We start from the raw sequence: 11,205 nt of genomic DNA, 5'->3' as shown, positions 1-11,205 counted from the left end.
CTACCATGTACTACTCTGTACTACCTGTACTACCATGTACTACTACTCTGTACTACCATGTACTACTCTGTACTACTCTGTACTACCATTAGTACTCTGTACTACTCTGTACTACTCTGTACTACTGTACTACTACTCATGTTACTACCATGCATGTACTACCATGTACTACTCTGTACTACTCTGTACACTTCTACTACTACTACTCTACTACCTGTACTACTCTGTACTACTCTGTACTACCATGTACTACCATGTACTACTCTGTACTACTCTGTACTACCATGTACTACTCTGTACTACTACCATGTACTACTCTGTACTACCATGTACTACTCTGTACTACCATGTACTACTCTGTACTACCATGTACTACCATGTACTACTCTGTACTACTCTCTACTACCATGTACTACCTATGTACTACTCTGTACTACCATGTACTACTCTGTACTACCATGTACTACTCTCTACTACCATGTACTACTCTGTACTACCATGTACTACTCTGTACTACTCTGTACTACCATGTGCTACTCTGTACTACTCTGTACTACTCATGTACATGTACTTACTCATGTATACTGTACTACTCTCTACTACCATGTACTACTCTCTACTACCATGTACTACCATGTACTACTACTACCTGTACTACTCTGTACTACCTGTACCTGTAACTACTGTACTCATGTACTACTCTGTACTACTACCTACTCTGTACTACATGTACTACATGTACTACCTGTACTACTCTGTACTACTCTGTACTCCATGTACTACTCTGTACTACTCTACTCTGTACTACTACCATGTACTACTCTGTACTCTGTACTACCATGTACTACTCATGTACTACCATGTACTACTCTGTACTACTCTGTACTACTACATGTACTACTACTACCATGTACTACCATGTACTACTCTACTACTATGTATGTAACTCTACTAACTACATGTACTACCATGCTACTATCGTACTACCCATGTACTACTCTACTACCATGTACTACTACCATGTACTACTCTACTACTCTGTACTACCATGTATACTACCTGTACTACCATGTACTACTACTACCATGTACTACTACTACCTGTACTCTACTACTCTGTACTACCTACTACTGTACTACTGTACTACTCTGTACTACTCTGTACTACTCTGTACTACCATGTACTACTACTCTGACTACTACTTACTACATGTACATGTACTACCTGTACTACTCTGTACTACTCTGTACTACCATGTACTACCATGTACTACTCTGTACTACATGTACTACTCTGTACTACTCTACTATGTACTACCATGTACTACTCTCTACTACCATGTACTACTCCTGTACTACTGTACTACTACTCTGTACTACTGTACTACCATGTACTACTACTCTCTACTACCATGGTACTACTACCTGTACTACCATGTACTCATGTACTACTCTCTACTACTACTACTCTGTACTACCATGTACTACTCTGTACTACCATGTACTACTACTACTATGTACTACCATGTACTACTACTACCTGTACTTACATGTAACTACTGTACTCTGTACTACTCTCTACTACCATGTACTACCTACCATGTACTACTCACTGTACTACTGTACTATGTACTACTACTCTGTACTACCATGTACTACTCTGTACTACTCTGTACTACCATGTACTACTCTGTACTACTCTCTACTACCATGTACTACTCTGTACTACCATGTACTACTCTCTACTACCATGTACTACCATGTACTACTCTCTACTACCATGTACTACCATGTACTACTACTACTCTCTACTACCATGTACTACTCTCTACTACCATGTACTACCATGTACTACTCTCTACTACCATGTACTACTCTGTACTACCATGTACTACTCTCTACTACTCTCTACTACCATGTACTACCATGTACTACTCTGTACTACTCTCTACTACTCTCTACTACCATGTACTACTCTGTACTACTCTCTACTACTCTGTACTACCATGTACTACTCTGTACTACCATGTACTACTCTGTAATACTCTGTACTACCATGTGCTACCCTCTACTACCATGTACTACTCTGTACTACATGTACTACCATGTACTACTCTGTACTACTCTGTACTACCATGTACTACTCTGTACTACCATGTACTACCATGTACTACCATGTACTACTCTCTACTACCATGTACTACTCTGTACTACTCTGTACTACTCTGTACTACCATGTACTACTCTGTACTACTCATGTACTACTACTACTCATGTACTACCATGTACTACTCTCTACTACCATGTACTACTCTGTACTACTCTGTACTACCATGTACTACCATGTACTACTCTGTACTACCATGTACTACCATGTACTACTCTGTACTACAATGTACTACCATGTACTACTCTGTACTACTCTGTACTACTCTGTACTACTCTCTACTACCATGTACTACCATGTACTACCATGTACTACTCTCTACTACCATGTACTACCATGTACTACCTACTCTCTACTACTCTCTACTACCATGTACTACTACTCTGTACTACTCTACTACTCTCTACTACTACCATGTACTACCATGTACTACTCTCTACTACCATGTACTACTCTGTACTACCATGTACTACTCTCTACTACTCTCTACTACCATGTACTACCATGTACTACTCTGTACTACTCTCTACTACTCTCTACTACCATGTACTACGCTGTACTACTATGTGCTACTCTCTACTACCATGTACTACTCTGTACTACTCTCTACTACTCTGTACTACCATGTACTACTCTGTACTACCATGTACTACTCTGTACTACTCTGTACTACTCTGTACTCTGTACTACTCTGTACTACTCTGTACTACTCATGTACTACTCTGTACTACCATGTACTACTCTGTACTACTCTGTACTACCATGTACTACTCTGTACTACCATGTACTACTCTGTACTACTCTGTACTACCATGTACTACTCTCTACTACCATGTACTACTCTGTACTACCATGTACTACTCTCTACTACCATGTACTACTCTCTACTACCATGTACTACTCTCTACTACCATGTACTACTTTCTACTACCATGTACTACTCTCTACTACTCTGTACTACCTTGTAGTGTGTAGTAGTGTGTACTAGTGTGTAGTAGTGTGTAGTAGTAGTAGTGTGTAGTAGTATGTAGTAGTAGTGTGTAGTAGTGTGTAGTAGTAGTGTGTAGTAGTGTGTAGTAGTAGTGTGTAGTAGTGTGTAGTAGTGTGTAGTAGTATGTAGTAGTATGTTGTAGTATGTAGTAGTGTGCAGTAGTATGTAGTAGTAGTGTGTAGTAGTGTGTAGTAGTATGTAGTAGTGTGTAGTAGTATGTAGTAGTGTGTAGTAGTGTGTAGTAGTATGTAGTAGTAGTATGTAGTAATAGTGTGTAGTAATGTGTAGTAGTGTGTAGTAGTAGTATGTAGTAGTGTGTAGTAGTAGTATGTAGTAGTGTGTAGTAGTGTGTAGTAGTATGTAGTAGTGTGTAGTAGTAGTAGTAGTAGTAGTAGTAGTATGTAGTAGTATGTAGTAGTAGTATGTAGTAATAGTGTGTAGTAATGTGTAGTAGTGTGTAGTAGTAGTATGTAGTAGTGTGCAGTAGTATGTAGTAGTAGTATGTAGTAGTGTGTAGTAGTGTGTAGTAGTGTGTAGTAGTATGTAGTAGTATGTAGTAGTGTGTAGTAGTGTGTAGTAGTGTGTAGTAGTGTGTAGTAGTATGTAGTAGTATGTAGCAGTAGTATGTAGTAGTGTGTAGTAGTAGTGTGTAGTAGTATGTAGTAGTTTGTAGTAGTGTGTAGTAGTGTGTAGTAGTAGTATGTAGTAGTGTGTAGTAGTATGTAGTAGTGTGTAGTAGTGTGTAGTAGTGTGTAGTAGTAGTGTGTAGTAGTATGTAGTAGTATGTAGCAGTAGTATGTAGTAGTATGTAGTAGTAGTATGTAGTAGTATGTAGTAGTAGTATGTAGTAATAGTGTGTAGTAGTGTGTAGTAGTATGTAGTAGTGTGTAGTATTGTGTAGTAGTATGTAGTAGTAGTATGTAGTAGTATGTAGTAGTAGTATGTAGTAATAGTGTGTAGTAGTTTGTAGTACCTTGTAGTATCCGGTCTTGGTGTAGATTTGCACGTTTCCTTCCACAGAGATGAAAGAGCCACAGTGTGACCCCCTCTGAAACACACATGTACTTTTACTACAACTGTGTACTTTTACTACTATGCACATATGTACTCTTACTAGACACGTGTACTTTTACTACAGCTGTGTACTTTTACTACAACTACAAACTAGTTAAGTCCTGGTTTAGTTGTGTAATTGTATATACAGTGTAGTAGTAGTAGTATATATATATATATATATATATATATATATATATATATATATATATGTATACATATATATATGTGTGTATATGTATATATATATATATATATATATATATATATATATATATATATATATTATATATATATATATATATATATATATATATATATATATATATATATATATATATATATATATACATATATATATATATATATATATATATATATATATATATATATATATATATGTATATATATATATATATAAAAATGTGTTTCTCACCTTCCACGGTGGTTGGTCTCTCACCCTCATTGAGCTCGGGTCGTCTACCAGAGACCTGGGAGCTTGACAGTTCTGCGCAGTATCTTTGCTGTTCCCAGTGCTGCACTTTTCTGGACTGAGATGTCTGTTGTTTTTCCCGGTATCTGTTGAAGCCTCTTCCAGTTTGGGGGTTACAGCCCCGAGTGTCCGATCACCACAGGCTCCACTGATGCCTTTACTTTCCAGACTCTCTCCAGCTCCTCCTTGAGCCCCTGGTATTTCTCTAGCTTCTCGTGTTCCTTTTTCCTGATATTACCATCGCTTGGTATTGTGATGTCAACCACCACGGCTCTGCTCTGTTTCTTATCCACCTCCACTATGTCTGGTTGGTTCGCCATCACCATCCTGTCAGTCTGTATCTGAAGTCCCACAGGATCTTGGCTCGGTCATTCTCCACAACCTTTGGAGGTGTTTCCCACCTTGATCCTGGGGTTTCCAGCCTGTACTCTGCACAGATGTTTCTGTACACAGATGTTTCTGTGACTCTGCCCGCCACTTGGTTATGTCGCTCCATGTTTGCTTTCCCTGCCAGCATCTTACACCTGCAGTTATGTGCTGGACTGTCTCAGGAGCCTCTTTGCACAGTCTACACCGTGGGTCTTGTCTGGTGTGGTAGATCTGGGCCTCTATTGCTCGAGTGCCCAGGTCCTGCTCCTGAGCAGCCAGGATCAGTGCCTCTGTGTGTCCTTCAGACCCTCTCAAGCCATTGGTAGGATTTCTTGATATCAGCCACTTCAGTTATGTTCCGGTGGTACGCCCCATGTAGGGGTTTGTCCTGCCATGATGGTCCCTCCAGCACCTCTTCCTCTGGACCCCACTGTCTGAGACATTCTCTGAGCACCTCATCTGCCGGGGCCTTGTCCTTGATGTACTCAAGGAGCTTGGATGTTTCATCCTGGACAGTGGTTCCCACACTCACTAGTCCTCGGCCCCCTTCCTTCCGGCCTGCGTACAGTCTCAGGGTGCTGGATTTTGGGATGGAACCCTCCATGCATGGTCAGGAGCTTTCGTGTCTTAACATCTGTGGTCTGTATCTCCTCCTTTGGCCAGCTTACAATCCCTGCAGGGTATCTGATCACTGGCAGGGCGTAGCTGTTGATTGCCTGCACCTTGTTCTTGCTATTGAGCTGGCTTCTAAGGACTTGCCTCACTCTTTGCAGGTATTTGGCCGTAGCCGCTTTCCTTGTTGCCTCTTCGAGGTTGCCATTTGCTTGTGGGATAGGGATACCAAGGTACTTGTAACTGTCCTCAACGTCTGCTATTGTTCCCTCTGGGAGTGACACCCCCTCTGTGTGTTCTACCTTCCCTCTCTTTGTCACCATCCTGCTACATTTCTCAAGCCCGAATGACATCCCAATGTCTGTACTGTAGATCCTTGTGGTGTGGATCAGTGAGTCGATGTCTCGCTCACTCTTAGCGTACAGCTTGATGTCATCCATGTAGAGGAGGTGACTGATGGTGGCCCCGTTTCTGAGTCGGTATCCATAGCCAGTGCGGTCGATTATTTGGCTGAGGGGGGTTCAGGCCTATGCAGCAGAACAGTAGTGGGGACAGTGAGTCTCCTTGGTATATGCCACATTTGATGGACACATGTGCAAGTGGCTTCCCCTTGGCTTCAAGGGTGGTTTTCCACAACCGCATCGAGTTCGCAATGAACGCCCTTAGAGTCCTGTTGATATTGTACAGCTTCAAGCACTCAGTGATCCATGTGTGTGGCATTGAGTCGTAGGCTTTCTTGTAATCAATCCAGGCAGTGCACAGGTTGGTCTTACGGGTTCTGCAGTCGCGGGCGACTGTTCGGTCAACCAGGAGTTGGTGTTTGGCTCCCTGGTGTTTTTGCCGATACCCTTCTGTGCTGCACTCATGTATTGATTCATGTGCCCACTTATCTTAGCCGCAATGATGCCTGACATGAGCTTCCATGTTGTGGAGAGACAGGTTATTGGCCGATAGTTGGATGGGACTGCACCCTTTGAGGGATCCTTTAGGATCAGGATCGTACGCCCTTGGGTTAACCATTCAGGGTGAGTCCCATCCCTTAGCAGCTGGTTCATTTGTGCTGCCAGGCGCTCGTGGAGGGCAGGGAGCTTCTTTAGCCAGTACGCATGGATCATGTCCGGGCCCGGTGCGGTCCAGTTTTTCATACCTGAGACTCTTCCCTGGATGTCTGCCACTGTGATGGTGACTGGATTCTGTTCAGGGAGGTTGCTGTGGTCTTCTCTCATATATACATATATATATATATATATATATATATATATATATATATATTATACATATATATATATATATATATATATATATATATATATATATATATATATATATATATATATGTATATATTATTATATATATATATATATATATATATATATATATATAATATATATATATATATATATATATATATATATATATATATATATACATATATATATATATATATATATATATAAATAAAAGGTGATGCAGTGGTGTTGTTTTGGCGGTTACCATGGAGACGGTGAGTCTGCTCGCCGCTCGCCTCAGGCCTCTGTCACCACGACCGAGATCAACATCCTCCCAGTTCACTCTCCACAACTGAGCCGCCAGCTCACTCTCCAGACGTAACTTCCTGTTCCACAGCCAATCACAGAGGAGGAGGAACACAACCACAGCCAATCACAGAGGAGGAACACAACCACAGCCAATCACAGAGGAGGAACACAACCACAGCCAATCACAGAGAAGGACTTTGAGCTTCAACTGATATATATGTGTGATTTAGTCCTGGTTTAGTCCTGGTTTAGTCCTGGTTTAGTCCTGGTTCAGTCCTGGTTCAGTCCTGGTTTAGTTCTGGTTTAGTTCTGGTTCAGTCCTGGTTTAGTTCTGGTTCAGTCCAGGTTTAGTTCTGGGTCAGTTCTGGTTTAGTTCTGGGTCAGTCCTGGTTTAGTTCTGGGTCAGTCCTGGTTTAGTTCTGGTTCAGTCCAGGTTTAGTTCTGGGTCAGTCCTGGTTTAGTTCTGGGTCAGTCCTGGTTTAGTTCTGGGTCAGTCCTGGTTTAGTTCTGGGTCAGACCTGGTTCAGTCCTGGTTTAGTTCTGGTTTAGTTCTGGTTCAGTCCTGGTTTAGTTCTGGTTCAGTCCTGGTTTAGTTCTGGGTCAGTCCTGGTTTAGTTCTGGGTCAGTCCTGGTTTAGTTCTGGTTCAGTCCTGGTTCAGTCCTGGTTTAGTTCTGGTTTAGTTCTGGTTCAGTCCTGGTTTAGTTCTGGTTCAGTCCTGGTTTAGTTCTGGGTCAGTCCTGGTTTAGTTCTGGGTCAGTTCTGGTTTAGTTCTGGGTCAGTCCTGGTTTAGTTCTGGTTCAGTCCTGGTTTAGTTCTGGGTCAGTCCTGGTTTAGTTCTGGGTCAGTCCTGGTTTAGTTCTGGGTCAGTCCTGGTTTAGTTCTGGGTCAGACCTGGTTCAGTCCTGGTTTAGTTCTGGTTTAGTTCTGGTTCAGTCCTGGTTTAGTTCTGGTTCAGTCCTGGTTTAGTTCTGGGTCAGTCCTGGTTTAGTTCTGGGTCAGTCCTGGTTTAGTTCTGGGTCAGTCCTGGTTTAGTTCTGGTTCAGTCCTGGTTCAGTCTGGGTTTAGTCTTCTGGTTTAGTTCTGGTTCAGGTGTCTGGTTTAGTTCTGGTTCAGTCCTGGTTTAGTTCTGGTCAGTCCTGGTTTAGTTCTGGTCAGTCTGGTTTAGTCTGGTCAGTCTGGTTTAGTTCTGGGTCAGTCCTGGTTTAGTTTCTGGGTCAGTCCTGGTTTAGTTCTGGTTCAGTCCTGGTTTAGTTCTGGGTCAGTCCTGGTTTAGTTCTGGGTCAGTCCTGGTTTAGTTCTTAGTTCTGGTTCAGTCCTGGTTTAGTTCTGGTTTAGTTCTGGTTCAGTCCTGGTTTAGTTCTGGTTCAGTCCTGGTTTAGTTCTGGGTCAGTCCTGGTTTAGTTCTGGGTCAGTCCTGGTTTAGTTCTGGTTTCTGGTTCAGTCCTGGTTTAGTTCTGGTTTAGTTCTGGTTCAGTCCTGGTTTAGTTCTGGTTCAGTCCTGGTTTAGTTCTGGGTCAGTCCTGGTTTAGTTCTGGGTCAGTCCTGGTTTAGTTCTGGGTCAGTCCTGGTTTAGTTCTGGGTCAGACCTGTAGATGAAGACTGTGATGGTGACGACGATGGTGAAGGCGAAGCAGAAAACAATGGAAACAAACTGCTGCATCGACACCGTCCCTGAAACACAAACAGATCAGGACTGAACCTGGACTAAACCTGGACTAAACCTGGACTAAACCTGGACTGAACCAGGACTAAACCAGGGCTGAACCGGGACTGAACCGGGACTAAACCGGGACTAAACCAGGTCTGGGGTCTTACGTGCGAGACATTCGGGTTTGTCGTTCTTGAAGCCGCACTCAGGTGTGTCGGGGGGCGGGGCTCCACCTGGCCACTGGAAGCTCCGCCCCCTCTGCGGGACCAGCTGTTTGAGGCTCCCGTTGTACAGCGCCACCACCTGGACACACACAGCACGGAGGGCAAAGGTCACATCAGGGGTCAGGAATCAGGGGTCATGGTCAGGGGTCACGGGTCATGGTCAAAGTCAGGGGTCACAGTCAGAGGTCAGGGATCAGGGGTCATGGTCACAGTCAGGGGTCACAGTCAGAGGTCAGGGATCAGGGGTCAGGGGTCACGGTCAGGGGTCACGGTCACAGTCAGGGGTCACGGTCAGGGGTCAGGGATCAGGGGTCACGGTCAGGGGTCAGGGATCAGGGGTCACGGTCAGGGGTCAAGGTCGGGATCAGGGGTCACGGTCAGGATCAGGGGTCACGGTCAGGGGTCAGGGTCAGAGTCACGGTCAGGAGTCACGGTCAGGGGTCAGGGTCAGAGGTCAGGGGTCAGGGTGTGATGAGGCTCTGAGGAGTTTTGGTCTGGTTAAATTGAAATGTTCTGATCTTTGGGACCAACTCAAGAGAAAAAAGAAGAATTCTGTCAATTTAATATTTGGTCCCAAAAGCCAAAGTCTGAGAAAAAACAAAAACTCACAAAGACCAAGACCAAGACCAAGACCAAGACCAAGACCAAGACACGATCCACAGGTTCTGATGACACACGGAAAAGACTCAAACTTTACTTTTGTAAAAACAACCTACAGGGACCTGTCTCACCTGTCTCACCTGTCTCACCTGTGTCACCTGTCTCACCTGTCTCTCACCTGTCTCACCTGTCTCACCTGTGTCACCTGTCTCACCTGTCTCACCTGTCTCACCTGTGTCACCTGTCTCACCTGTCTCACCTGTCTCACCTGTCTCACCTGTGTCACCTGTCTCACCTGTCTCACCTGTCTCACCTGTCTCACCTGTCTCACCTGTGTCACCTGTCTCACCTGTCTCACCTGTCTCACCTGTCTCACCTGTGTCACCTGTCTCACCTGTCTCACCTGTCTCACCTGTCTCACCTGTGTCACTGTCTCACCTGTCTCACCTGTCTCACCTGTGTCAACTGTCTCACCTGCAGGGGTGTGTCTCACCTGAAAGTGGGCGGAGCTGAGGTCGGTCATGTCCCAAACAGCAAAGTCGAACTGTCTGTCCCCGACAGCATCCATGTGCACCTGCCCCATGGCCCCTGTCACACAAACACACACAAACACACGCAAAGTACTACTACTATAGTACAAGTACTACACACACACACCTGTCCCATGACCCCTGTCACACAAATACACACAAAGTACTAAATTGTTATTCTGAGTCTGTTTCATCTGCAAAACTCCAAACACTCTGCTCCACCTTGTGATGTCATCAAGTTCTCAGCTCCTTTTCCCTGTAGTTGAGTCGAGATCAAAACTCCAGGACTGAACTGATCCAGGTGATTCTAGTGAAGGTGTGTGGAGTTTAAAAACACAGTGGAGCACTTCCTGTATCAGCACATGATGACATCACAAGGTGGAACAGAGTGTTTTGTCATGTTAAATGTGCAGGTTTGTGTGAAACATGTGAATAAAACAAAACAACAACAACAAGAGCAGAACAGAGCAGAGCAGAGGATTCTGGGACATGGAGTCTCTGTGTAAACTACAGTAGAGCAGAGGATTCTGGGACATGGAGTCTCTGTGTAAACTACAGTAGAGCAGAGGATTCTGGGACATGGAGTCTCTGTGTAAACTACAGTAGAACAGATCAGAGGATTCAGAATGAAACAACTCAGTGTGTGTTTGTGTCAGATGCCCCGCCACAACAACACACTGAACACACACACGCGCACACACACACACACACACACACACTATACACACACACACACACACTATACACACACACTATACACACACACACACACAAACTATACACACACACATACACACGCACACACACACACACACACTATACACACACACGCACACACACACACACACACATACACACACACACACACACACACACACACTATACACACACACACACACACACACACACACACACACACACACTATACACACACACACACACACACACACACACACACTATACACACACACACACACTA

General features: G+C 43.7%; 1 protein-coding gene across 1 annotated transcript in view; it reads right to left on the bottom strand.

Moving 5' to 3' along the window:
* The window catches only part of LOC110170149 (atrial natriuretic peptide receptor 1-like), a 49,840-nt gene that overhangs the window by 24,533 nt on the left and 14,102 nt on the right, over positions 1–11,205 (bottom strand). Inside the window, exons 6-10 of the mRNA XM_055157135.1 lie at positions 10,190–10,284; positions 9,040–9,175; positions 8,811–8,895; positions 7,180–7,300; positions 4,131–4,205 (exon numbers count right to left, since the gene is read on the bottom strand). Of these exons, the coding sequence (XP_055013110.1) occupies positions 4,131–4,205; positions 7,180–7,300; positions 8,811–8,895; positions 9,040–9,175; positions 10,190–10,284 (512 nt within the window). The remainder of the gene's footprint in view (positions 1–4,130; positions 4,206–7,179; positions 7,301–8,810; positions 8,896–9,039; positions 9,176–10,189; positions 10,285–11,205) is intronic.

This window comes from Boleophthalmus pectinirostris, unplaced genomic scaffold (assembly GCF_026225935.1).
Source record: "Boleophthalmus pectinirostris isolate CB_2022bp ecotype Guang Dong unplaced genomic scaffold, ASM2622593v1 HiC_scaffold_21, whole genome shotgun sequence".
Taxonomy (NCBI): domain Eukaryota; kingdom Metazoa; phylum Chordata; class Actinopteri; order Gobiiformes; family Gobiidae; genus Boleophthalmus; species Boleophthalmus pectinirostris.
The sequence above is the reverse complement of the archived record's forward strand: the minus strand, read 5'-3'. Positions and strand labels throughout refer to the sequence as shown.